The sequence below is a fragment of the Rhineura floridana genome, chromosome 5 (genome assembly GCF_030035675.1).
Source record: "Rhineura floridana isolate rRhiFlo1 chromosome 5, rRhiFlo1.hap2, whole genome shotgun sequence".
Lineage (NCBI taxonomy): Eukaryota > Metazoa > Chordata > Lepidosauria > Squamata > Rhineuridae > Rhineura > Rhineura floridana.
Window position 1 is genome coordinate 155910674 of NC_084484.1, and position 27692 is coordinate 155938365.

Genomic DNA, 27692 nt, shown 5'->3' on the forward strand with positions numbered 1-27692 from the left:
CAATTGCAAAATGTCAGCCTTTGAACCTTCCTGAAGTCTTCAGTCACTGGTCAAATATCTCTGAAACTGTCATATTTTCTAAGGACAGATGAAGGAGTGTGTTCAGCTTCCCAAAAATTATTATTAAGCAGTATATTCTCCAAAGGTTCCTGAGAAGGATCCCATTGTTATAAACAAACTCTTAATGGGTTGAGTAAAACACAGTAAGGTGATAATATTGATACAAATAATCTGAGGAGAATCATTACCTCAGGAAGAGAGTTTTTCCATGTTAAATTTTTTTTGAATGGATCGTTTGTAGGGAATATGTTAGGCCAGTGACACAATCAGTAATAATTTTCAGAAACTGGAGATGAGATCAAGGAATGGCCATCTCAGCCAGGGTGCCTCCAAACTGTCCCTATTTTGGGGTGGGATTTAATCACAACCCAGCAAATTAAGGCTGTGCAATTAGAGCTGATTTGGAGCTTCTTGCAAAACAAACCTGCTGCCCCCAAAGATCTGACTTTTTGCAATAAGCAAAGTGACAGGGGAAATGCACTGGAAACATCATCTAAATCTCTCCACAAACAAAGCAAGATGAATGCTCATTAGATAGACAATGACGTCTAATCTCGCTGCAAATCCATCAGGCTGAGCTCTCATTAGCACGTCATCAGGAAGCGACCCCAGACAGTGTGGACAGTGCTCCAGTCACTGAAATGGAAATGGACTGCCTTCAAGTCGATCCTGACTTATGGCTACCCTGTGAATAGGGTTTTCATGGTAAGCTGTATTCAAAGGGGGGGGGTTACCATTGCCTCCCTCTGAGGCTAGTCCTCCCCAGCTGGCTAGGGCCTGCTCAGCTTGCCACAGCTGCACAAGCCAGCCCCTTCCTTGTCCGCAACTGCCAGCTGGGGGGCAACTGGGCTCCTTGGGACTATGCAGCTTACCCACGGCTGCACAGGTGGCAGGGCACGTAACCCCTAAGCCACTCACTGTGGGGGTGATCTTTAGCTGGCCCTTGACACCCAGGAGACACGAGGGGGGATTAGAACTCACAGACTCTGGACTCCCAGCCAGGCTCTCCTCCCCACTGTGCTACACCAGTCACTAGGGGGCAGTGAATTTTGTTGTACCTGGGTGGAGCCAGGCGTTTTCTATAGCTGCTGTTGCTGGGAGACAGTAGTGGGGTTTGCATGACATCCATCAACTCAGAACTCCTGAGCGGGATCACAGGGCCACACAGTCTAGCGTGGCCACTGCTGTGTGCCATGGCCACACTCCCCACCACCCACACATTCAGCCAGCATGTGAAGGAGCTCTGTGCCTCTACATCAGTATGTGTGCACAGCTCCCCATGCAAGGGGGGAACCCTGTCTCAACCCCCTCCACTTGTAGAACTCCTTCACACATATGGATGGTGGGAGGGGCGGGGCTGTGACATAGGTAGACCACAGGGAATTCCATATTTAACTATGCACTGTATGAAGAAGTACTTTCTTTTGTCTGTTCTGAATCTTCCAGCATTCATCTTCGTTCACATCATTCTCCCCTTTCCATTTAATGTCTGTGCACACAGAGACGCATGGCCAGAATAATGCCTTTGCTGTGGAGTAATGCCTCTGCTCTGCCCCTGTTGAGTAGCTCCAGGCTATCAGGATCTGTTGGGTGGGTTGCATCATAGTGAAACACGGTGTGGCTAATAAGAAGAGACTTTTGGGGCTAGACTGGAAAACAGACAAAACAGGGTACGCTGATAATTAATATTTAAATACTGAAATCGTTCCACGTAAATATCTTGGCACCAGCCTCTGCATTAATCATTGAACATATCAGAAAACTGGATAACAGCTTTTAGAACTTAGTAACCAACCCAACAGCTACCTCTGTTCTACCTTCACCTACAGTCCCTGCATGTTAAACACAACATGCCCAAAAACAGTATCCTGCTAAGCAGTAGCGGAAAAGGTAAGACTTGTGCCCATTATGTCTGGGAAGTAGATGAGCGAATCCATAGGGGTTGAATGTATAGCCTCCTTTTAGAAAACCCTACCATGTATTTTAGGAACATAGGAAGCTGCCGTGTAGTGAGTCAGGCCATTGGTTCCTCTAGCTCAAGAATGATCCAGCAGCAACTTTCCAAGCTCTCAGGCCAGAGTCTTTCCCAGCCCTAGATGGAGTGGCCTGGGATTGAACCTGGTACCATTTCCATGCAAACCGTGTGGTTTATCATAGGAATCTGCCTTATGGTCCTTCTAGCTCAGTATTGTCGACACTGACTGACAGTGGCTTTCCCAGGTTTCGGGCAGGAATCTCTTCTAGCCCTACTGGATGGAGATGGCGGGGATTGAACCTGGAGTGGCCAACCTTTAGCCTTCCAGTTGCTGCTGGACTCTTCAATACCCATCAGCCCTGGCCAGCATGACCAATGGTCAGGGATTATGGGAGTTAAGTTATCAATGAGTTACTGACTTTCCTTTTAAAGCAGGGGTGGAGGACCTCAGGGCCCAGGGGCAGAATGCAGCCCTCCTGATGTCTTTATCAGGCCCTTGGGGCTCCCTTCTTTTCTGGCCATGCCTCTCACTGGCCCTGCTCTGCACCCTCCTTGAGTGATTTTGCCTGGCTGGAATGTGTGCTTGAACAGTGAGAATGCCTCTTGCTTGCCTGGATCCAGAACAGAAAGACATGCTTGTTGAAGCCTCTGACTTTTGGGTGGCTTTAAAGGAGCTTGAATGTACAGAGGTATGTCTGTTGCTTTGCCCACTTTTGCCTCTGGCCCTGCCCACTACTTTCCTGTGGCCTCTGGAAAGTTGCCCATAAGGGAATGTAGTCTTTGGGCTGAAGAAAGTTCTCCATCCCTGCCTTAAAAGGACATCTAGAAAGTGGCCTGAATCACATTGTGTTTGTTTGTTTTGTTTACAAGATGCATATACCACCTTTCAGCAGAGCTTCTAAAACAAGGCAATAAAAGCTAGCCACAACACATGAAACGAGAGACGTGAAAATTCCCGAAAATAAAAACGTATTTGCCTGATGTCCAAATGTTAACAATGTTGGTGCCAGGTGGGCCTTTTTGAGAACAGATTTCCACCAACGGGTTCTCATCACTGAGAAGGCTGTCCCTGGCCACCAGCTACCTTCAGCCCTGCAGCCAGGGTGAGGCAAATGGGTGCACTGCCCTCCACCTACAGTTCTGCTTCACACACACACACACAGATTTTTTTTGGAATTTTTTTTTTTATTTGTGACATGACAGACAATGACAACCTCCATTTAAATAATGGTAGCCTATTTTAAGAACAGAAGCAATTTAAGAGTAGGACCCCCTGAAAAATTCAGTGAATAAAGCAGGGTGAGTGCACAGCAAAAGCTTCATCTGGTAGAGCACCCAAAAGTCTGTAAGATTTTCCCTGACTGAGGGTGGGTTTTTCATGATCACAATCAGCCTGTAATTACTTAAGTGATCCTGAAAAACCAGCCTGTATATTATTGAAGAATTAAATATTAGAACTTTGTATTATGGCAGGGATGGAGAACCTCAGGCCTTGGGCCATATTCAACCCTCTATTATTATGGCTTATTTCTATCCCTCCTTTTGGCCAAAAGGAGGCCAAAAAAGGAGGCGGCTTACAAAAAATAAACACAAATATAGAAATATATATCAATAAAAACAGTACAATTTACAAAAAATAAATAACGAGGTAATAACATTATTAAAAAGCAGCAACAACAACTTTCAACAAAAATACAGTTACAGTTAGAATTACATTTGTACAGGAATTTCTTACACTTCCATCTTGCTAACTGCATTGATGATAAACTTTCTGTTACTTATAAACAATCTCATTACCGAGGTTAACGTTGTTGCATGGTTTAAAAGGCAAAAACTACAGTGTACCAAAGTTCCAGCGGAAAATGAAGCCAGGCCAAAAGACACATTATCCTATCAGTAATAATCTTTTCCCATCCTGGCATCTTCTTTCTTCCTCCAGGAATGTTGCTTTGGGTATGAATCTGTTGTTTCTCCTTGCCCACCTGGTGGGGAGGCTGAACTGGTATAGTATTCCTTAATGGAGGAGGAGTGAGGGGGAAGGTCATTGCCTTTTCCTTTCCCTGGCCTGGCCCTCACATCCTCTCCACCAGGGAGGGGAAGGGATTGGCAGGCTCTGTGCGCCTCTCCCCCCCCAAATGCCTCACTTAGAAATATTGCTGCCCTACCTAAGAAGGAAGGCTGGCTACAAGGCTGTCTGCTTTACCTTAAATAGTGGAGGCACCTGGAGGAGACATCCAAAGATGGCCTCAGTGTTCTGCTTCTGGACCTAAACAGGCTTGATCCCTCCAGCTCTCGGGATGGAAAATCAGCTGGGAACCATATGATAGCTCCTACGAGCACCATAGATGTCTGACCTATTTAGGAAATGGATCCAGGAATCAACCTTATGCCAAGTCAGAGTATTTGTCCATCCAGCCGAGCACTGTCTTCCCAGACTGGCAGCAGCTCTCCGGGGTCTCAGATAGAAAGAGGTCTTTCCCTTCACCTGCGTCCTTTAACCAAAGATGCCAGGGATCAAACCTGGATTTCATGAGTCCAGAGTATGAACTCTGCCACCAAGCTATGGCTCACCCATATCTTTCTACACAGCTAGCAAGCGCTGAATTTTGAAATCCTGGACAATTTAATAGCTTGGGAATGAGATGTGCTGTGACAATAAAACTGAACAAATGTTAAATAAAGGGGTGGGGCGATGGTGGGGGAATTGCCACGTGATTCTGGATGTGAGGAAATGTTAAAAATAAGCCCTTAGCTAGGGCGTGATAGCAAACTACCATAGAAAGTGCCTGCTCACATGGCATGAATCCTTACTTAACAAAAACTGAAGTGAATTTAGTTTTTTCGGTCAGGGAACAGGGGACAGTAGTTGCAAACCTAGGCCTAGTTACATACACACAGTACTATTAGAAGCTGTTCTTCTAATCTAGTGATCCTCTTCCATGCACAACAGGGATAAATGCTTACTGCAGAGCTCGGAAAAGTTACTTTTTTAAACTACAGCTCCCATCAGCCCCAGCCAGCATGGCCACTGGATTGGGCTGATGGGAGTTGTAGTTCAAAAAAAGTAACTTTCCAAGCTCTGGTACTGTATATGGAAACTAAAAAAGAGCTCCCCCTGTATGGGGAATCCGGTGCAGATTAAAAGAGTAAGTCCCATTTCTGCATGTGCAATGTGTTAAATAATAGGTACAATGGTAAATGGGTACAATGCCAGTTGATTACAAGGACAATGCGAAATGAAGAGCCTACACAGTTTGGAACCACAGCATGTGAAGGACCGTCTTCTCCCGCATAAGTCTTTCCGCCCACTGTGCTCTGCATCAGAGGACTTGTTCTGCATCCCTCTGTCATCAGAAATTTGTGGCTGGGGTGCATGGTAGGGCCTTATTGTTTGTGGCGCCCAGGTTATGAAACTCCCCACCTTAGGAAGCCGACTGAACCCCTCCTTATTGGCTTTTCAGCATCTGGGAAAGACATCTCTGCTTTAACAAGCTTTTGGACTGTCTGAAGTTTGTTTGTTTCCCCTGTTGTAGAATTGTATTTTAGTTGTCTCTATTTTGTAGATCTTTGTTAGGTTCCTTTTGGCTATAGTTTGTTTTTAATTGATGTAAGGTTAGGGTTACCATCATTTTGTCATTTCAAAAAGAGTACATTTGGCTTCGATAAGTGAAAAGTAAGAGTATGCTGTTGCACCATCTCAAAAAGAGTACATGTACTCTTAAAAGAGCACGGTTGGTAACTCTATGTGCCTTTGGGGCTCCTTTGAGAGCTGAAAAGCAAGGTAGAAATCATTCTATAGTCTGTCTGTCCTGGATTGCTTAACCACATATTAATGCAGAAGTGAGTATGCATCTGCATCAAAATTGTACGCACATCACTGTTTGCTAAGCAAATATCAAGCCCAGTGGACTTAAACAGGTGGAAAGTATGTCTTATCAGGATTGTCAGGATTATTGCAAGATTGTACATATTAATGTGTGTGTGTACTTGATACATCTTGCAATATATCAGGCCAATGACGAAGACTGTAAGTAGAGTCTATTGTTTGGGAAAATGCTGCATTTATGCATTGGTGGGTTTTCCTCCCTGTAAATTATTCCATTTTATTCCTTAAATAATTTCCTCAAAGTTGCTGCATTCGTAACAGTGTAAGTGTAATAACAATCACCATTTGTCCATTATATATTACCAAAAACTTGTGTTATCACCATATAATGCAAAAAAAAAAAAAATTGGCTGCCTGCCCTGCCCTAGGCTATGTACTGTATGTCATCAATGTTAATTGTCAAATCATCCTGCAATTTCATGTTTTTCAAACAAAACAGCTCAGAGCATTCTGAATCTCCATCCTCTTGCACGGGAAACATTATGATGATGAGATTGATCCATGCGCCCCACCTGCCCCTGCCCCACCCCTGCGCGGCTTTAATTGCTGCTGTCCTCAGCTCATCAGGGTCTCTCTCTCTCTCTCTCTGTGCTAAATGTGTGTGTGTCTGAATAAAAACACAAGGTGGTACTAGTGGTGGTGATGCTGCTGCTGCAGTGCTGCTGACAAACTAATTCAAGAATAGCCAATAGCGAAAGGGGGGGAATCATTAAGCAGCATATCAGTTCGCCCGAGGCAAGAGACAGGCGATTATCTGCCTCATTGATATGTAAATAGGAAAAACATGTGGAACACTGTGATCATTTCTATGAGCATTTACATTAAAATTAACAAAACAAAATTTGCCACCAAAAAACCAAACCACGGATCGAATCACCAACCCCCCCCCCACAGCAGATCGAATCAGCAAATACCAAAGCAAGTGGGAACAAAAAAAGATGGATTGGGATCAAACGACGGACTATCGGAGTACAAGTGGATCGGAACTAGGCAGCAAACCCCATCCCTACTCACTGACCTAAATGATTTATGGAATACAGCAACCTATGAAGATGGACCAGAGTTCTGTTGCAAAGTACACACTGCATACAGGAAGTCTGAAGCATCTCTATCCGCTAAAACAACCTGATTCCTGGTAGCAGGCCCTGGGAAAGACCTCCTCTTGAGTTCCCAGAGAGCTGCTGCCAGTCAGAGTACACAATACTAGACTAATTGAACTAATGGTCTGACTCAGTATAAGGCAACTTCATATGTTCATAATATTAACCCTTCTCCATCATCTAAATGACTATTATGCAAGCCCCCCCCCCAATACCTTCCTGTATAAATAGCTACACCATGTAACCTTGTGCCAAATTGACAACATATGTTACCACTCCTGGTTTATCTGAATAGGTGTTCGGTATCAGAACAAATGTATGTAAAACAAGATGACACTGCATAAAATCTCTAATTTATGACTGCAACATAGCATTTATTTTGCCAAGTGCCTTTCTCACTTTTTTTTTTCATTTAAATATATTGATGCTCTCAGCTGAAATTAGGTAGGATGAAACTCTGGATTCTTCTGCTGGCTGTTTCAGTCAGCACCGAAGAAATACAAAGACAGAGCGGTTGCATGGAAAGGTTTCCTGGGATCCCTGGGAACCCTGGACACAATGGCATACCGGGACGTGATGGACGTGATGGACCAAAGGGAGAAAAAGGAGACACAGGTATCATACTGCAAGGCATGCCGATGATATGTGTGTCAGAGTATTTTGGAAGGATGTATAAAAATGCACATTAATTTATTTTATATCCCGCCCTTTCTCCCAGAAGGAGCTCAGGACGGCACATCCTACAAGGAGCAATTTTCAGCTCATGATGATGACCCATATAATATGGATTAGTTATTCCTCACCCTTAAGATAGGGGTGGGGAACCTCAGGCTGAGGGGCCAAATGTGGCCCACCAGGCTTCTGTCTCTGGCCCTTGGGACTCTCCACAGGCCACACCACACCCTCCTCCTCCCCCTTTCCCTATGCTACACCTCCTCACTGATTTTTGGCCAGGCTGGAATGTGCCTTTGAACTCTGATCATGCCTCTTCCTTGCCTGGAGGGTAGAGAAGGGTGTGTGAGTGTGTGTAGAAACTAGCCCATCACACCAAAGTAACATTTATATTAATTGTTCCACCCACTTTTGCCTCTGGCCTCACCTGCCACCACTGGTGTGTGGCCCCCGGAAGGTTGCCTAGAAGGGAATGCGGCCCTCGGGCTGAAAAAGATTCTCCACCCATGTTTTTAGAGATCCTATGCACTCTTCCTTTATGAGTGGGAACTACATCCGTAGGCCATAGGGATTCTCGTTTTAAAAATAAAAGGTAACCAGACAAGACTGAACTCAGACAGCCATGAACTTTCTCTATCTCTCATTTAAATCTTCGCCAGAGTTGGCTGTGGAGACCATGTCCAAGTGCCTGGAATCCGTGAGTGGATGGATGGGAAGGAACAGGTTGAAGTTGAATCCTGATAAGACTGAGGTGCTGCTTGTGGGAGACAAGGGAAGGTTGGGAGATGTTGACCTGATGTTCAATGGGGTAAGATTGCCCCTAAAGGACCAGGTCCGCAGCCTTGGGGTTGTTCTTGATTCCAGGCTGTCCATGGAGGCTCAGATTTCAGCAGTGAGCCGGGCAGCCTGGTATCAATTACACCTCATTCGTAGGCTGCAACCCTACCTCCCTGCTCATCAGCTCCCACTGGCAGTACATGCCCTGGTCACCTCTCGTTTAGACTACTGCAATGCGCTCTACGTGGGGTTACCCTTGAAAACGGTCCGGAAATTACAACTTATACAAAATGCTGCGGCTCGACTACTTACAAATTGTCGCCGCCGGGAACACATCACTCCAGTGTTATTCGATCTACACTGGCTTCCAGTTATTTTCCGGGCTCAATTCAAGGTGTTGGTACTAACCTTTAAATCCCTACACGGTTTCGGACCAGTCTACCTGATGGAGCGCCTCCAGCGTCACCAATTATGCCGCCCGACAAGATCAGCCACTCAGGGCCTTCTCTCAGTCCCACCAACTAAAACAGCTAGGTTGGTGGGGACTAGAGAGAGGGCATTTTCAGTGGTGGCCCCCACTCTCTGGAACTCCCTCCCATACGATCTTCGGCATGCCCCTTCCCTGAATGTATTCCGCAAAGCCTTGGAGACCTGGCTTTTCAGACAGGCCTTTGGGACTTCCGGGGAGGGTTAATTTTCAGGACTAATTGCCTATTACTCTGAACTGTTATCATTCCTATTTATAGTTTCCTTGTTATATTGTACTTTATGTGTATTTTATTGTGCTGCATTTACTGCAACTGATTTGTACGTCGCCTAGAGTGGCCATTGGCCAGATAGGCGACACATAAATTAAATTATTATTATTATTATTAACTTAATCAGTATCTATAATAATCTAGATGGGTGATATAATTTGCCAGCTTGTTGTGGCTGTACATGTGCAAGCAATGACCAATGGTGCCGCTTGCAGTAATGCTACTTGCATATCCTGGGATTCTGTGCATTCTACTTCTCTCTGATGAAACAGAGTTGGGCATTCTTGCAGGATGTGAGATAACTGTGGCAGTACAAAAGTATAAGGCTTAAGCATCACCTTTTTGAGAATGAAATGCTTAACTGAACTGAAGTACTATAGTGGCAAATTTAGAAGTGCAGAGTCCCTTCATGATAGTCACAGCCATGTCCCCTCCCCCCCTTTTTTTGCTGTTGGGTTGAGAATGAGATCCTTCGTAATGCCTTGTCCCGCAACGTCCCTAGGAGCCCAAGTAGCATGAGAGTGTTGGCTACCGAAAAGAGTTTTCTCAGTGGCTGACTCACCTCCTTTCACTCTGATTGGCTCCAATCAGCAGGAAAGGACAAGAAAGCATGTCAGAAGATTCTTCTCAGTGACTAACACATTCCCCTTTCATGCTCGTAAGATTCTGGAGACATAGGGGCCCTGCTGGGACCCTGCTCCCCAAAAAGTAAGGGGTCTAAGACCCCCCGAGACCCTGGTTGACTACTTCCCTGCTGAACTAATACTGTCTTTTTTCGGTGACCAGGTGAACCAGGAAATCCCGGAAAACCAGGCACAGATGGCATACATGGAGAAAAGGGAGAATTGGGTGAGGGCAAAAAGTGGTTTCGTTGAAAAACATCTTAATTTGCTCCTGAGGAAATATGGATGAAGGCAGCTGAATTTTCATGGGCTTTGATTCAGTGCTCTTCTGAGGTCATACAGGACAGTATTCAAGTGAACAACTCCTGCCTGTGCAATGGGACTTCCCCCCTCCTCCCCCCTGTGCGTGTCCCATGCCATCCTCAAATCTGCTCTGGTGGGTTGGGAGGTGAACCCCCAGAACAGATTTAGAGGAGGGGAGGAGAGGGGGAGAATGTTCCGTTGTGCAAGGAGAAATCCATATGCTGACAGAATCTTTGCTGTAGAGCTATGTGGAATACAACCCATGGTTTTTTTCTCTCTTGAAAAGCAAGGCTGTCCCAAGATATTTTGCTGCCTAAGGTGGATGCCCTTCCAGTCCACCGCATACAGAAGTTGACCAGGTTGGGCTTTGTATCTTGCAGGACAAGACCGTTGCACCCGAGGCTAGTAGGCTAGCTTAGGGGCCACAGGGAACAGAGGCAGCTGCCTTACACTGAAGCCATTGCTCAGCTATTGTGCTCAGTGTGGTCTTCTCTGACGTAGTGGCTCTGCAGCGTTTCCGGCAGAGGCCTTTCCCAGCCCTGTCTGCAGACACCAAGGATTGAACGTGGACCTTTGCATGCAAGGCTGCAAGGCAGAGGCTTTACCATTGAGCTGCGGTCCAGGTTGCATGATCCACCCAGCTCTGCCCTCTACAACCTTGCTACTCCTCAACACCTGCAGCATCTGCGAAATTTGCATTTAAAAAGTTGGTGCATTTTCATTTCTATTAGAAATGTGGAGAACTGAACGGAAGACTGGAACAATGAGAAAATGAAATGGACAGTTACATCCATCTCTAGCTAAGAAGCATTTCCTGTACATAAAACTGGAGAGGGAAACATGTGGAGCTTGTTGAAGAGGGGGCTGGGAGTGTTCTCCCCACTGAGAGGGCTGTATGGAAAGCCCAGCCTAGCTGTTCTTTCCATCCCCAGTGGCCATCTCCTCCTTTGTGCCCCCCCCTTGCCATTTCACAACATGGCTATGGCTGGGCAACAGGGGAGGGATATGCCATGCTGGCCCTGATCACTTCCTGTCTTCCTTGCTTGCATTGGTCACTGTCAAGGATACCAGCTCCTGAGAGGACAGGGATGAATCCTCTCTAGCCAGCTGGGATCCAAGTGGTGCTTCAGCAAATAGGAGGCATCCTATGGAATGCCCTGGGCTAGTGGGCAGAGGTGCAGCAGTGCCTGCATGATATTAAGGCCCATGAGACTGACAGCTAGTCCATTTCCAATGGACAAGGATAGATGCCTGGTCATGCCAGAGGAGGCCATTGCTGTGAACCAGGGATTCCAACAAGTGGCCAAACATCTGCAGGTGGTGGAGTCACTGTCTTGTGTAGGACCTATTGTGTTGTGCACTTGTGCAGATGGCTCATTGCCTCTTTCCACGTTGACACCATCCCTTGCTCCCTTTCTCTTCCTCCTTGTAAATCCCTTTTAAAAAAAAGTTATCTTTGTCTGTGGTTCCTTCCTTGGGCCAGTGGTTTGCCTGTAGCTGTGCTCCACTCCCCAAGGTTGGTGGGCATGGCAGAGGCTTCCTAGGCAGGTGAGGCACATTAAGTCAGGGATAATCAGAGTGGCGTCTTCCAGATGTTGGCCTCCAACTCCCATCAGCCCCAGCAAGCATAGCCAATGGTCAGGGGTGATGAGAGTTGTAGCCCACAACTTCTGGAGGGCACCATGGTCACTACCCCTGCATTAGTTGATGTTCTGCTGGCACAGCAAGACTTCTTCACCAAATTGGCTGACATTTCAGTATAGGGTTGCCTAAACAATATCACGGACTGTGGGGGGGGCGGCATTTAATTTGCAGCTATGCCACATGAATTAAGTCATGTCACTGTTGAAGAGTAAAGGTTGCTGTCTCCCACTGTCAGTTTTAAGTGTTGCACTGAACACATCATAATCAAAGCGTAGACTGGTATCTTCCTATTTCCACCATTTTGCCTTGGAAACCATATCCCCATTTTTTTTCAACCCAACTGACAGCTCTGGAAGATCTCTTTTCTCCTGTGACATTTTCCCTGCTGCTCTGAAAATTAGAAGGCTGTCCCTGACCTTCCCACCTCCTACCAGCATCGTGTTCGCTAATACAAAAATGACAAACGTGTTTTCCTGCTGTCTTGATACTTCCAACAATCCGATACTAATTATACTTAAAATAATTGTTGTGTTTCTCCCCTCCCCGCCAGGAGCTGATGGCAGAGTTGAAGAGAAAGGGAACAAAGGCAATAAAGGGGCAAGAGGCTGGCCTGGGAAATTTGGGCCGAAGGGAATCCCTGGACCTGTGGGCGAGAAAGGTCAAAAGGGCGAAGTGGGACTACAAGGACAAAAGGGGATAAAAGGTGACCTTGGCCCCATTGGCCCACAAGGACTTAAAGGTGAAATTGGAGTCCAAGGCGAAATAGGCTTAAGGGGTCCCATTGGACCAATGGGCCCTGTTGGCCCAAAAGGAGAGATGGGAGGCCCAGGACCAAAGGGCAGTAAAGGAACCCAGGGAGAAAAGGGATGGAAGGGAGACAGGGGAGAAAAGGGACAGCTTGGCAGTACCCAAGTGATGCCAAGAAGTGCCTTCAGTGTAGGTCTTACCACTAAGTTTCCTCCTTTGAATGTTCCCATCAGATTTGACAAAGTGATGTATAACGGCTTAAACCATTTTGATACAGCCACTGGGGTATTCACCTGTCAGATCGCTGGTGTCTATTATTTCACCTACCACATCACTGTTTATTCAAGGAATGTCAGGGTGGCTCTGGTTAAAAATGGGAGCAGGATGCTCCACACTGCAGACAGTTACCAGAGTGGTGAAGACCAGGCCTCAGGGGGGACCATCTTGGAGCTTCAGAAAGGCGATCAGTTATGGTTGCAGACTTATGGAAGTCCGACTTCTAATGGCTTGTACGCAGACCCAGATGATGACACAATATTCACTGGCTTCCTTTTATTTAGTACCTCAGAGGCATCAGCACCTATACTACTCTCTAGCATGTGAGCCATTGTTTTTAATGTGTTGCCAACTGTATATACCATTGCTTATTCTCACATCAAGGTTAGCATGGAAACAAAGGCATATTAACAACTTCTTGCCAATCATAGTGATTGATGCTAAACAATGGGTTGCTCCTACTCAGAGCAGACCCACTGAAATTCATGAATTTTAGTCCATTGAAATTAATGAACTTAAGGTTGTCATGTCTATTAACTTCACTGGGTCTACCGTGAGTAGGACTAACACTGAATACCACCCACTATGTGCACCTTTGATTATGTTGTTCTGCTATTTTCAAAAATAAATCTGAAATCTAGACCAGCTGGCTGTAATATCACCAAAATTTATACAAAATTCTGCCTGTATTTCCTATGTAACCCTCAGAATCACAAAGGTGGAGAATTATCTTAACCTGGATCTTGGATAAGTGGATGTTGCGGTGTTTCTTATTATTGTTATTGTGAAGACTAAGCTTCCATGTTCTTTGCCAGAAGACCTCTAAACTGAACTAATTTGCACAGCCCGCTTTTGTATGTCCATGCCTGGGTATTACCGAATACAGCAAAATTTGTTGAGTTTTTTCTGCTAGATATCAAATCAGGACCTGAAGAACTTAGGTTTATCCTGTTCCTGTCCTCTGTCCTCCCAGTGAATTAAAAGCAAGGGATTGCTATCAAAGTTTTACTCTAATGACATCTCAGCTCAACATATTGTCATCCAAAAGCTGAGGGACCTATTCATTGTAATGTTTGAGTCAGTTTTAATATCTATTATTTTGTGACGTACTCTATGAAAAAAGTGATGAAAAATCTTAATTTTTATTGTTTACTGCTCAACAAACAAGAAAACAGCATTTGGGAAGGTTGGGACACAGGAAGCATCACACATTATAAGGCACTTGTACCCTTGTGTCTAATAGCTGTTAGTGTCTAAAGTGTCTGAAAAACTGCAAGACATTACAACTGACAAGGAAATGTCTAATGCCAATGTACATACGGGAGATGTAAGAATAAGATAAAGATAAAACTAGATTAATTTTATTCAGCAGAAATGCCTGTGATCTTGAGCTTTGTGTTTGAACATATCTTAGGACAGTGTATAAAAGAAAAAATAAAATGGATTCGTGTAGTACAATTTAAGGACCATTCCTATGTTCGCCCAGAGGCTGGCTGAATAGAAGCGCCATAGCTCAGTGGCAGAGCATCTGCTTTGCATGCAGAAGGTACCGGGTTCAATCCCTGATGTCTCCAAGTAGGGCTGGGAAAGATCCTTGTCCAAGGTTCAGGGGAGATGCTGCCAGTCAGTGTAGACAATACTGAGCTAGATGTACCAACAGTCTCACACTGTATAAGGCAGCTTCCTATGTTCCTGTGCCAAGAAAGGCCTCAAGAAACAACATGAGTGCTACTCTGCTAGCACAGAGGAAGACTCTCTTGCAGGATGACACACTGCCAGAGGTCCCCCAGAATGTTGGTGGAAACTGAGCTGGTATAGATGTCCTGCTGGTATTCTGTAGTGTAGTTTTCTGTCAGTGGTAGTGGGAAAAATAGCATGTCAGGGGCTGGCATGGATATGCTGGATCAAAGTCCTGTCATTCCCCCCTCCCAATTCTAACAATGTGCTTTCCCCCTTTATTTTGCCATGTGGTACACTTACAGTTACAGAAATGGAAAAGTAAATAAAATAACATTTCCATGGAGTACATTTTTAAAACCCCTTTTAATCTGAAAGGATTTGAAAAAGGAAAAACAAGACCAATACTGTGGCCTGCTAAAAGCTTTGGGGGTTTACAGAATTATCGTGTAATCAATAGGTGTATGCTCACCTGATCAAGAGACCTGCACAACTTGAAAGCTTGCTTAAAGATATTTAGACTGATGATACTAAACATACTTTTTGCATTGCCCATATTTGTACCTGAAGTCATGTTCAAAATATTTGTGCAACCCAATTCTGTGCAGGTCAGCATGCCCCATCAGTAACGCATTAGGAATGTTGCCAGAGAAATTTTTAACAACACTAAAATACATGGACAAGACTTTAGTTTTGGCTGCTGTCATGTCTCTTTTAGCTGGACCTCAGTGTTATCTCAAAGTCTGTTTAGAATAAAACATAATTGTACTTACTTAGTATCATGTTTTTTGGGACAACAAAACAAGATACACATTACCTACTGACTTTGTAATTTTAGACATTTGTGTGTGACAGAGATGGGGGACATCCCTTCCTGCCTTATTTGAGTGAAGTGAGAAGTAGAAAGACAAGACAGTTATCCCTATGTAACCTGATTTATGACACCCCTCTATTCCCCCCAGGAGCTCTGAGCAACATTAAGAGATGTGAAGGCTTGGGAAGAAAATGAAAAAAAACCTCCCCACCGTACCTTCACATCTCTAGAAACGTCCAAACTTCTCTCCCCTTGTATCCTAACAACAACTCTGCGAGGTAGGTACTGGTTCACAGGGTTGCCATAAGTCGTAGTCGACTTGGAGGTACATAACAACAAAACTCCCCACTCTGAATCCAACACTCTGAACCATCTCACTGATTCCCATTTCCTGGAGTACAAACCCACTAGGTCTCCCTCCACACACCATACATGCCTTCCCCCAAAGAATCCCGGGAACTGTAGTTTGTTAAGGGTGCTGGGAACTGAAGCTTTGAGGGGGACGTCCTGCCTATCAAAGTGCCATCAATGTATGGTTTGGTTTCTCCTGTTCTGGCACAGCAACTCTAGTTTGGAAGTAGTTTACACTTGAAGGAGTAGACCCGAGAGATGGTTAAGGAAAGAATGTTGCCCCTTCAGGGTGCAAGTAGGAAGAGCCATTTTAATATCCCTTCGTGTAAAAACTAGCAAGCAAAGCAACCTCCCCCCCAAAAAAACCTTGTAAGAGCAGAGCAATGTGAAACGTTCGAGCCCAATCCTCTTTGTAAGGAGGATTTCCTCCCTTTTCTCTTACTATTTATTAGCTTTTATGCTAGACAGCATTAAAAAACGTGATCGTCCCCTGGCAGCTTGAAGTAGTCGAGTCCGTTCTACCCTCTCGTTCCACCGAGGCGATACCGTCAGTCCATTCTACCACCTCAGGACTCAACCATCTTATTCCGCTGCCTCGGATTATCTGCAACATCGCAAGAATAGCAATAATTAAAAAAAAACCCGAACACGCCCTCACATTGTTATCAAAGCAAACGCAGCCTGGTTCAAAAATCCCTCCCGCTGCCACACCGGGGCGACCGTCTTTGAGGCGGGCCAACACCAGAGGCCTTAGGAGAGACGTTCAAAGAGGAGGGGAAGAAAGGGGTAACGTTGGCTCCGCCGCGGCTCCTCCTCACAGCTCCGCCGCGTGAGAGGTCGCTGCCAGAACCCGGAACAAGCGAGCCGGTGGCGTCGTCCGTGTGTAGCGAAGCGAGTTTCCCCCCTCAGACTCGAGTCTGGGAACCCGAGCGGGCAGCTCAGCGCCGCCATGCTGGCCGGCTGGAGGCGTGTGGCGCGGCCTGCAGTGCGCGCCCTCAGGCGAGCGGGGTCGGGCCGGGCCGGCGGTTGTAGTAACAGCAGCTCCTCTTCCAAAAGATGGGTCAGCACCAGCTGGTCCCCGGTGGGCGCTGCCTTTAATGCCCAGCAGCAGCACAACCGACGGGAGGTGGGGAAGAAAACGGTGAGAGGCAGACGGGAGGGTCACCTCCACACACACAGAGTCCGTCCTCTCCTCGGGGACAAGCTTGATTTGAGCCCTAGGACCTCTTTTCGGAGCCGAGAGTTGAGCCCTGGGGCATCTGATGCAAAAACAGTGCCACTGTGCAAGTGCAGCATTTTATTTTCATTTCTGTTCTGCCTCAAAAACGAACATGTGGTTCTGGCCTTCATCTTCACAATAGCTGTGAATCTGTATTATTGATAATTATGTTTATAATAATTTATATTATGTGCATTATTGATAATTATTTTATATTTTCTGTATGCTGCTTTATATTTATATATGCACACATACACGTAACTGATTAACAAAACAGATGTTTTTATTGTTCTACCAAAACGTTTCGACTTCCGCCTTCATCAGCTGCTAACATACAAATGCTGTTACCAAGGTGGCAGTTATAGAGCTTTGAGGATGGAATGCTCAGAGGGGCTTCATTTGCAGAAGCTAAGTAATGTTTGTACTGTCCTCCAGGTTCAGGCCATGTGGTGCCAATGTGTCCAGAGAATATATCCAAAAGTTCTCACTCTCAGTCAGTGCTGCTGGGTCTGTTGGCATCTCTATAGCTGTTATACAAAAGTCCAACAGACTGTGGCCCTCAGTATTGAAATGTTTTGCAACTGGCTGCTCCACTTTTTTGTCAAGATTGCTGATGTGTGGTTTCTGAAGCATGTACGTAGGTTAGTTGTAGTTTTTCCTTCGTACTGGATATGACATCCTGGTCTTTTGTATTCTGTGACATAAATTATATTGCAGGACCTGTAGATGATGTTCTGTTTGATGTAATATGTTGTGCCTGTCCTAGTGCCTTTGAAAGTAGCTATCTCCCTGAGGTACACACAGGTGATACAGCTTTTGGCGTGACAAGCCAGTGTGGTGTAGTGGTTAAGGTGTTGGACTATGACCTGGAAGACCAGGGTTCGAATCCCCACTAGCCATGAAGCTCACTGGGTGACCTTGGGCCAGTCACTGCTTCTCAGCCTCATGCAAACCCTAAATCGACTTGAAGGCAGTACACACGCACGTGCGCGCGCACACACACACACACACACACACACACACACACACACACACACACACACACACACACACACACACACACACACACACACACACACACACACACACACACACACACACACACACACACACACACACACACACACACACACACACACACACACACACACACACACACACACACACACACACACACACACACACACACACACACACACACACACACACACACACACACACACACACACACACACACACACACACACACACACACACAGACCGACCCAGGATTGCTGACAGGTGGCTTCAGTACAGCTCTCACAAACAATCTGCGTAAATTAGGCTGGCAAAATGCTTCAACAGGAAGCTTGTTGGTAGCTCTAGCAAGATGTTCAGAGTTTGCTAGCAATGGGTAGCTCTCCCTGATTGGTTGCCGATAGGAGATGCTGGATGGGAATCTATCACAAATGGAATCCATTGTTCTTTGACACCTCATTATGATGGAGGAGATTTTCTCTGGACAGAATGGAGGCTCGGTGGATGTTGCAATCAATAATATGTGTAGGATATTAGAAGAAGGTGTTCTTTAAGTTCACTGATCCACCTCTGGTATTGTCCTCTTTGTTGCAAATAAGTTTGATTCTCAGAGCTAAGCTATACACAATGTTTTTCTTTATATGCTTTGGATGCAGGATTTCCAGTTAAGATAGGTGTGGGCATTGGCGGGTTTGCTGTAGAGATCAGTAGCTATTTTATTGGCTTCAATGGTGAGAAGGACATCAAGAAAAGGGATGTGTGAATTATCATTTGTACTATTAAATGTAAACTTAATAGAGGGATGGACAGAGTTGACGTAATTTTTAAATTGTTCTAAAGTCTCTTTACCATTTGTCCAGACCATAAATATATGTATAAAAGTAAATGGTGTATATATTTTTTCCAAGTAAACAAAACAAAGCAGCCCTGTGAGGTGAGTTAAACTGAGAGGCAATGATTGGCCCAAAGCCACCTTAGTAAGCTCTGTGGCTGAGCAGAAATTTGACCCAAAGTACCTCTGATCAGAATCCAACCCCTTCACCACTACATCATAACGGTTCTTTGGGGTCTCTCTACTGGGCTCACATCTGGGGTTGTATTAAGGGCATCTATGGCAGACTAGTCTTTGCTTTGAATTGGTGTACTCATCTCTCTCATTTTGTTTTTGTTTCTGGCAGGGCTTCATGGCAAAATACCTTTAATAGGCAGAAATCTAGCAGGAGAAACTATTTACATCACTGCTTCTTTATACTAGGAAAAGCTTTCCAATCTGACTATTTGCCTATTGTGTAGCTCAGCCTTTCCCAACCAGTGTGCCTCCAGATGTTGTTGGACCACAACTCCCATCAGCCTCAGCCAGCATTGCCAATGGTCAGGAAAGATGGGAATTGTGGTCCAACAACATCTGGAGGCACACTGGTTGGGAAAGGCTGCTCTAGAGAGGCAGGCAGGAGTGCATCTCCGGCCCCAGTTCTCAGCTTGCTTGAAAGTCCAGCTGCCTGTGCGTCTTGTGGCGCCTGTGCTGCAGGTTGTCCACTCAAGACTTAGCAGATCGGATTGCACATAGTCATTGCACAGTTTTACCGGTTGGGAAAGGCTGGTAGCTGTTAAAAGCATACCGACAAACTCTTTCACTGACCTGCTAAATTACAGGGTTGACATCAGTGTTCAGTAAACTTTATTTATCCACTCTTGCTTTTGGGTGAGGTGAATTTAACCCAGACCAAGACTGGATCAATGGCATTTCCTAGTGCTATGGTTTACCTGAAAATCAGACAAGAGGTGTCAGTAATGCACCAAAAATACAGTAGGGTCCTGCTTTTCTGCAGCCTGTTTTTCGGTGTTCCGCTAATACAGTGGTTTTCAATTAGAAGGCCCCACTCATACGGTGCTTGTTCCACTTTCACAGCATTTGTTCGGGCACCGGGCACCATTTTATTGACAGACTTCTGCTTTTCAGTGGGTTTCGCATTTAGGCGGGGGTCTGGAACATAACCCGCTGTATGAGTGGGGCCCTACTGTATAATAAAAGGTGGCAACCTTAGCCTTAATAGTGACCCTAAATTTACGTATTAGTGACCATTCAAGAATTCTGTTTCTTTGGAAAAGCATTTCCTATGTAAGTGATTAGCAATTTATGATAGTCTGGTGAAAGGGGTCACTCATACACCAAACACAATTTCCAAGGTATTCTATACGCTAATAGTGAGCTCAGTTATCCAGTTGGATCCTTATGTAGCCAAAACAACACCATCTGCATTCAGGTGAGAGATATCTTGGGAATCCCCAAGATTGTTTTTCTGTGTACACACAGAATATACATCACAGACACATGCACATATATCTTACGTATGACAATAACACATATACCAAAGACACTTATATAGAAATCTAGGGGGGGGGAGCCCCCAAAAATTATGGAATTTGCTCCCACAAGATGCAGTAATGGCCACCAGCTTGGATGGCTTTAAAAGAAGATTAGACAAATTCATGGAGGACAGGGCTATCAATGGCTACTAGCTGTGATGGCTGTGCTCTGCCACCCTAGTCAGAGGCAGCATGCTTCTGGAAACCAGTTGCTGGAAGCCTCAGGAGGGGAGAGTGTTCTTGCACTCGGGTCCTGGTTGCGGGCTTCCCCCAGGCACCTGGTTGGCCACTGTGAGAACAGGATGCTGGACTAGATGGGCCACTGGCCTGATCCAGCAGGCTCTTCTTATGTTCTTATGGTATGGAGGAGCAATGGAGCATCTTGGAAGGGCACATAGCTTGCTGGCTAAAGTCCTGTACAGGCGCATCCTAAACGACAACATTTTGTTGCAGATCATACCTATGATTCTCATTTGTAGTATAAACACAAGGCTATTTCTGGTTTAAATGCTGTAATAATAATTTAGGAATCTACCTAATTGCCATGTCATTGAAATGATGATTAAATCAGGAAAAATGTTCACCAACAGTTTCATACTTTTTTTTAACAAGTGCAAGAGAGCTTAAATGTGAAAATCAGGTTTACAGAAAAATAAAATTTGTAGCAAATTTATTATTTATCTTGGTCCTGTTCTCTGTGTTTTAGGGTCTGTTTGGTGTACCAGAGTTGAGTTGCCCAGAAGGATTTCAAGAAGCTCAAGAAAAATCACTGCAAGAAGCAGAACGACTAGTACAAAAAGCATGTACTACACCTCCTGGGAAGGAGACAGTCATGATATTTGATCAGCTCTCAGATGCCTTGTGTAGAGTAGCAGATCTAGTAAGATACTTCTAAAACTTTGAAATTACTGTTTGTTGTTGTTGTTATGTGTCTTCGTCAATTACAACTTATGGTGACCCTATGAATCAGTGACCTCCAATAGCATCTGTCATGAACCACCCAGATCTCGTAAGTTCAGGTCTGTGGCTTCCTTTATGGAATCAATCCATCACGTGTTTGGTCTTCCTTTCTGTTTTTCCCGGCCTTACTGTCTTTTCTTGTGAATCATGTCTTCTCGTTATGGGTCCAAAGTATGATAACCTCAGTTTCATTATTTTAGCTTCTAGTGACAGTTCTGGTTTAATTTGTTCTAACACCCAATTATTTGTCTTTTTGCAGTCCATGGTATGCACAAAGTTGTCCTCCAGCACCACATTTCAAATGAGTTGATTTTTCTCTTATCCACTTTTTTCACTGTCCAACTTTCACATCCATACATAGAAATCGGGAATACCATGGTCTGAATAATCTCAACTTTGGATAAATCTTTGCATTTGAGGACCTTTTCTAGTTCTCTCACAGCTGCCCTCCCCAGTCCTAGCCTTCTTCTGATTTCTTGACTATTGTCTCCATTTTGGTTAATGACTGTGCTGAGGTATTGATCATCCTTGACAAGTTCAATGTCCTCGTTGTCAACTGTAAAGTTACATAAATCTTCTGTTGTCATTACTTTAGTCTTTTTGATGTTTTTGACGTTGAGCTGTAGTCCTTCTTTTGTGCTTTCCTCTTTAACTTTCATCAGCATTCGTTTCAAATCATTACTGGTTTCTGCTAATAGTATGGTATCGTCTGCATATCTTAAATTATTGATATTTCTCCCTCCAATTTTCACACCTCTTTCATCTTGGTCCAATCCCGCTTTCCTTTTGATGTGTTCTGCATATAGGTTAAACAAATAGGGTGATAAAATACACCCCTGTCTCACACCCTTTCTGACTGGTAACCATATTCTGTCCTTACAGTAGCCTCTTGTGCAGAGTATATGTTGCGCATCAGGACATGAACTCCCATTTATTTTTAAGCATTCCATAATTTTTCATGATCTACACAGTTAAAGGCTTTGCTGTAATCTATAAAGCACAGGGTGTTAACTGTTTGTTAATGGACACATTTCTAGATTCCAGTTTTGTAAACTTTCTTAAATGCAACAGGAACTGTATCAATATAAGCTAGCAATGAAACTAACAAACCTATTGCTCTTACAAACTCCTTGATAACTGTCAAAAATTGTTGCAGTGCCAATTGTAGTGGGCGTTGTGCTTGTGAATACATTGCTATTAGAGTGGGATTCATTTACTGAGGAGTAGGATAAGAACATAAGAAGAGCCGCTGGATCAGGCCAGTGGCCCATCTATTCCAGCATCCTGTTGTCATAGTGGCCAGCCAGTTGCCCATGAGAAGCCTTTTGAAATCAGTGGGATTCACATGCCAGTGTAACTGTGTGTAAAGTTAGCAAGAATTTGTAACTTTTCTTTAAATGCCGAAGCAGATTTTTCCTATTGCTATTATATTCTGTTGTTTCTGCTGCATCAGGCTGACTTTGTGAAGATTGCCCATCCAGATTCTGCTTTCAGAGAGGCTGCTGAGGAAGCCTGCAGAAGCATTGGTACTATGGTAGAAAAGTATGTTTTATTCAGTATTATTTACTTATTTATTGTGTTATATTTATATACCACCTTTCCTCCAAAGAGCTCAGAGTAGGATATGTGGTTCTCTCCTCCCCATTTTATCCTCACAGCAACCCTGTGAGGTAGGTTAGGCTGAGAGACAGTGCCTGGCCCAAGGTCACCCACCCATGATCTTAATGGCTGAGTGGGGATTCAAACCTTGGTCTCCAAAGCCATAGTCCAACACTCTAACCGCTATATCACACCATGTTTTATCTCTTTATTGAATGCTGTAGTGAACATCAAACTGTTTTATTGTTTTATTATATGTATTATAAAATGTTTATGGAAACAAGGAGACTCGGTTTTATAAATTAAGAAATCTGGTAAAAATGTTTTTAGTTTATAGCAATTACAACGTTTATATCCTGTTTTCTAACCATTATGGCTGCTTCCAGGCTGGCACCTCCTAGTGGTACTATTAATTGTTGTTCTCTTGTAAGCTACAAGTAGAATTGCAATTTATTTTCCACACTACTGGAGATATTGCCCTTTTACTGTGTATATATTTCACTGTTTTCTGTCCATAACAGTGGATGGACCTAGCCCTGTTGATGGGGAAGGCAAAGGTCCATATATAGTATAAATGGTCATTAAAAAAATAAAATCTGAGAGATCTATTAAAAACAGTTATTTAATTATTCATTTAAGTGTGTTTGCATGATTTTTTTTCTCATGAAATCTAAAAAAATGGAGACTTCCCAGGAGGATCCCTCCGCCTGTGCAGCTCTGAGACGGGCTCCCATCTTGGATGAAACTTTTTCAGCCTTAAATCCAGTCAGAAGGGTCTTTTTTGACTGGGGATAATTTCTTCCGGATAAGGAAGAAACGTGAGATTTCCCACACAGCTTTGTTGTGGTTGTGGGAGACTGGAATTCGTCAGAATTGTCTGTGAAAGAAGGTCTTCCAGCAGCTCGGTCAGAGCGAGGATTTATAGCCAGCTCAGCTGAATAAGTGACCTGTTTTTTTTTTTTCTTTTTTAAAAAAACGGACTAACAGGCAAGCATCCTCCTGTCTATGCTTATCACTTTCTTATCTATACAGTTAAAGAGATTTGTCAAAGGATCAGCAATTAAGAAAACCTGGGTGAGCCAAAACTTTCCTTCTTCTTTACTCACGGAACTAAGGGGGAGGAAAATAAAAATAGCCTATCTTTTTCCTATTGCAAAAAGCTGACATGGAAAATGGTATTGTAAAGATTACAACGGATGAGGGGTTTCTGATTGGAAGAGAAAAGAAAAATCTTTTTGATTTATAAGACTTTTGTGTAATATATGTCTGGGACTATTTTTTTTATCTACTTTTTCTTTTTCTTTTTTTTTTGATGAATCTGCTCATTCTCGTTGCTACTAGTTATTAGGATGCTGTGAACTAAAGCTGTTTTTGCACTTCTGGGCATATAAGAGATAAGGGCTGTCTAGAGTGTGACGCCAGTTGGTTTGAAAGATTAACTCCTTTATAACTGGATAAAGAAATAAACTGCTCTTTGCTTGGGACATTGAAAATTGAAGGAGTTTAGTTCCTTTGGCTTTAAGAATGACAATTAAGAAGATCATGGATGTACAAGAAGGGACTTTATCTTTAGACATGTTTCAGAAAATAATGAATGGGATTAAGTCAATAAAACAAGAATTGAGAAATAATAGACAAGCGTGGAGAATTGAATTTGATGAAATGAGACAGGAGCTGAAAGAAATTCTGGATTCTATGAGAAAGGAGAATAAAGATAGATCTGGAAAACCAAAAAAGGATGAAAGAGAAATTAAAGGCAAGGTTCAAACTATGGAGATTGGATTAAATATGGACATGGAAAAAGATTTGGATTTCCTGGTTGTGATGGATCCTGGAGACAAATATTATAGTTTGGAAATCAGCGCTGTCCCTGAAGGAATTGAAGAGATTGGAGATAAAGATATGATCGGTTCAAAAAAATTCCTGGACTGGAAGAACTTGAAATGGAGAAAGTTAACAGAATTAATCCCTGTTTTGTGTTAATGGAAAAATCTTCAAGAGATGTGCTAGTGTATCATGTAAAAAAGAGGAACAGAGATGGAGCTTTGCAACAATACTTCAGTGATACGTTTGGAATTGATGGCAAGAAAATATATGTGATAAAGGAAATTCCTATCAGACTTTTATTATATGACTATGACAGCAAGATTATTGGGTGCGTAAAGATGGAAGATGGAAGATGGAACCAATATGGATAATGGAAGAAGAGCGATTTGAAATTACTGGACTTAGTAGACTTGATGAGTTGGATTAATTGACATGTTTATCTAGAAAAAAAATTGATGGACATATATCTCAAAGATTGGAAACTTCTCTTTGACTTTTTGTGGAAGAATGAAATGATATGATGTTAATGAGATTTGAAACCAATTAAGATAACCGCTGGAGGAAGGTGATTTTATAATCTATTAAGAGACAGGCTTGTTATATATTATAGATTTATAGCTGAACTACGACAAATCGGAAGTCAATATTTTTATTTTTATTTTTATTTTTTTTATTGTATTAGTTATTGATTTGTGTTTTTTTTTCTTTTCGTATTGTTTTGGTTTTGAAAATCTGAATAAAAATTAATTGAAAAAAAAAAGAAACTTGGGGAGGAAAAACAGCCTTGCTACAATTTAAGCCTGTAATGCGTTCATACTCTAGGTGGCTTCAGGCAAGCTAACTCCCTCCCCTCCAGTATGAGCAGAGGCATGAAAATGTATAGTCAGAGTAATACAGATATCAACACTGGAATGCTGAAAGAAAAAAAAAGAAATCTAAAAAAATGAAGTGCTGAATGTTTTGGATGGGAAATGTAGATAGGAAGTCTTTAATGAGGGGAACCACTTGTTATAATATCTCCATTTGTTTGCATGCTTGCTTGGACTGCCTTCAAGTCGATTCCAACTTATGGTGACCCTATGAATAGGGTTTTCATGGTAGGTGGTATTCAAAGGTGGTTTACCATTGCCTTCCTCTGACCTTCCCCAAGGTCACCCAGTGAGCTTCATGGCTGTGTGGGGATTCAAATCCTGGTCTCCCAGGTCATAGTCCAACACTCTAACCACTACACCACACTGGCTCTCTATTTGTTTGCATAGTGTGGGGAAAAGGCTGCATCCCTGCAAATATCTGTTAGAGAGCGAAGGCTTGTCACCCAGCAAGGACCCTGTTGCAAGGGTCTTGGGTGAGGCATGGACCTTTTCCCCACACCAGCCCTTTTCAGGGGTGCAGCCTTTCCTCCCATCCTGCAAGTCAACTGAAACAGCAATTATTCCATCAGTTTGCATGAAGGAGTGTGTGAAGGCCGTTTTCATGAAGAGGTGAATGAAAGCCACTTTTTTGAAAAGAGCTGGTGGGGGGCAAAAGCCTAACCCTTTCCAAGAATCCTGGGGCAAAAGGATCCTTGCTGGGGCAGGCATTTGCCCCTCCCCAGCTATTTTCTGGGGTGCAACCTTCCCCCCCAAGCAGATCAAAGAAGACCTCCCTTTTAATGTCATTTTTAGATTAGTTCTGAAATGCTCATTTATTGCTAATTTAAAGATTGGTTAAAATAAACAAGGCTTATCAATAAGCATGGCATTGACTGGAAAGATGACAATGAAGGTGTGTTAAGTGGCAATATGTTTATTTTGCCTCATAAGTGCATCTGTTGAAACCCCAACCCTTTAAAAAGATGGAAGAGTAGCTCTAGACCAGTCTTCACCTGGCAAGAACACAGTATTTTTTCATTCTTCTAAAAAAGTCATACTACTAACAGTGTGAGAAAGGACAGAAGAGCCACAGGGAAAACACAGGAGGATAATGACTGGATGATTTGGGTGATGGCATTGTGTGGGTGTCCTCTGAAAAGTGAGTGAATGAAGTATAGCAATTCTACATTCAACACCTAATGTGAAAGCACCCTATAGCAATATTTTTTGTTGAAATTTTTATGAAACTTTAGTCTTAATAAGCTACTTATGTACTTTATTTTATTGTGAATAAGTACTTGCTGACTGATCTGCTGTCATCCACATGCCACAAGTTATGGCTTTATCGGCATTATGTGGTGTCTGAAAACAGGTTGACAGCTTAAAAGCCATGGCAGAAATTTTTTGCCACAGAATTAGTAAACCTAAGAGGTTTTATTTGTTATTGAATTGCCAGATTATTATATTGGTAATAATTTCTCATTTAACCTTAATATTTCTAGATTAAATACAGATGTAGATTTGTGTCAAAGTCTAAGAAAGTTGCTGGCTGATAAAGATGCTATGGCTTCCCTTGATCCAGAAACAAGGTACACATTGTTATTTTTGTTACAGTAGGAATTTCCTGATAGTGCTCAGAACATTGATTATTTAATAAATAGGTCAGCATAACGTATGACAGTATAGATAGTTCAAAATACTGTGAAATTATTTTCATGGTATACAAGATTTGTGAGTCTAATTTTGGTCTTTGTTTTAGGTAAACACTTTTATCAGTGGACTAAAATAACCTGGTAACTGCTTACAAGTATCATTGCTTGCCCAGAAATATGTCCACTACGTCCAAATTGATAGACTTCTCATGCTTCTATCTGTTACTCAATCCAGGCTCAGAATTTATTCCCTCCTTTGAAACTGAAGGGACCTTTGTAGAATTCTGTGCTTGCCTCTGGTTAGCCAGTGCCTAATACCCTGATTATTTTAGCCATCTTAAATCCCTTTTGACTTCCTTTTTTGTCTAAGGCCAGTTGCCATAGCTGACTCAGACCTATGGTCATCTTGCTGCAAAAGTTAGAAGGGATGGAACTATGCAAATATTTGTCATCTGTGAACATGAAGGTTGTCTGCATCTAGTTTCTGTAATCAATGTAATAGCATTCTATGGCAATTAGTTCCATAAATCTGCAGTC

General features: G+C 43.4%; 2 protein-coding genes across 3 annotated transcripts in view; both read left to right on the forward strand.

The window, feature by feature from the left end:
* The first annotated feature begins 685 nt into the window (after nt 1–685).
* Nucleotides 686–14569, forward strand: LOC133385978 (complement C1q and tumor necrosis factor-related protein 9A-like). 2 transcript variants are annotated; one of them, XM_061629584.1, is made up of 5 exons: nt 704–765; nt 1562–1730; nt 7456–7636; nt 10015–10077; nt 12349–14569. In XM_061629584.1, the coding sequence occupies exons 3-5, from the start codon at nt 7471–7473 to the stop codon at nt 13146–13148; spliced, it is 1029 nt and encodes a 342-aa protein (XP_061485568.1). In that variant the 5' UTR covers nt 704–765; nt 1562–1730; nt 7456–7470; the 3' UTR covers nt 13149–14569. The 2 variants fall into 2 exon arrangements, with proteins under 2 accessions (XP_061485567.1, XP_061485568.1); XM_061629583.1 differs by lacking the exon at nt 1562–1730 and having other exon boundaries at nt 686–765.
* Nucleotides 14570–16258: 1689 nt separating this feature from the next.
* Nucleotides 16259–27692, forward strand: part of MIPEP (mitochondrial intermediate peptidase) — a 129001-nt gene continuing 117567 nt past the window's right edge. The window contains exons 1-4 of the mRNA XM_061628547.1: nt 16259–16804; nt 20973–21146; nt 22680–22768; nt 27006–27092. Coding sequence (XP_061484531.1) covers nt 16613–16804; nt 20973–21146; nt 22680–22768; nt 27006–27092 — 542 coding nt within the window. The 5' untranslated portion in view covers nt 16259–16612. The remainder of the gene's footprint in view (nt 16805–20972; nt 21147–22679; nt 22769–27005; nt 27093–27692) is intronic.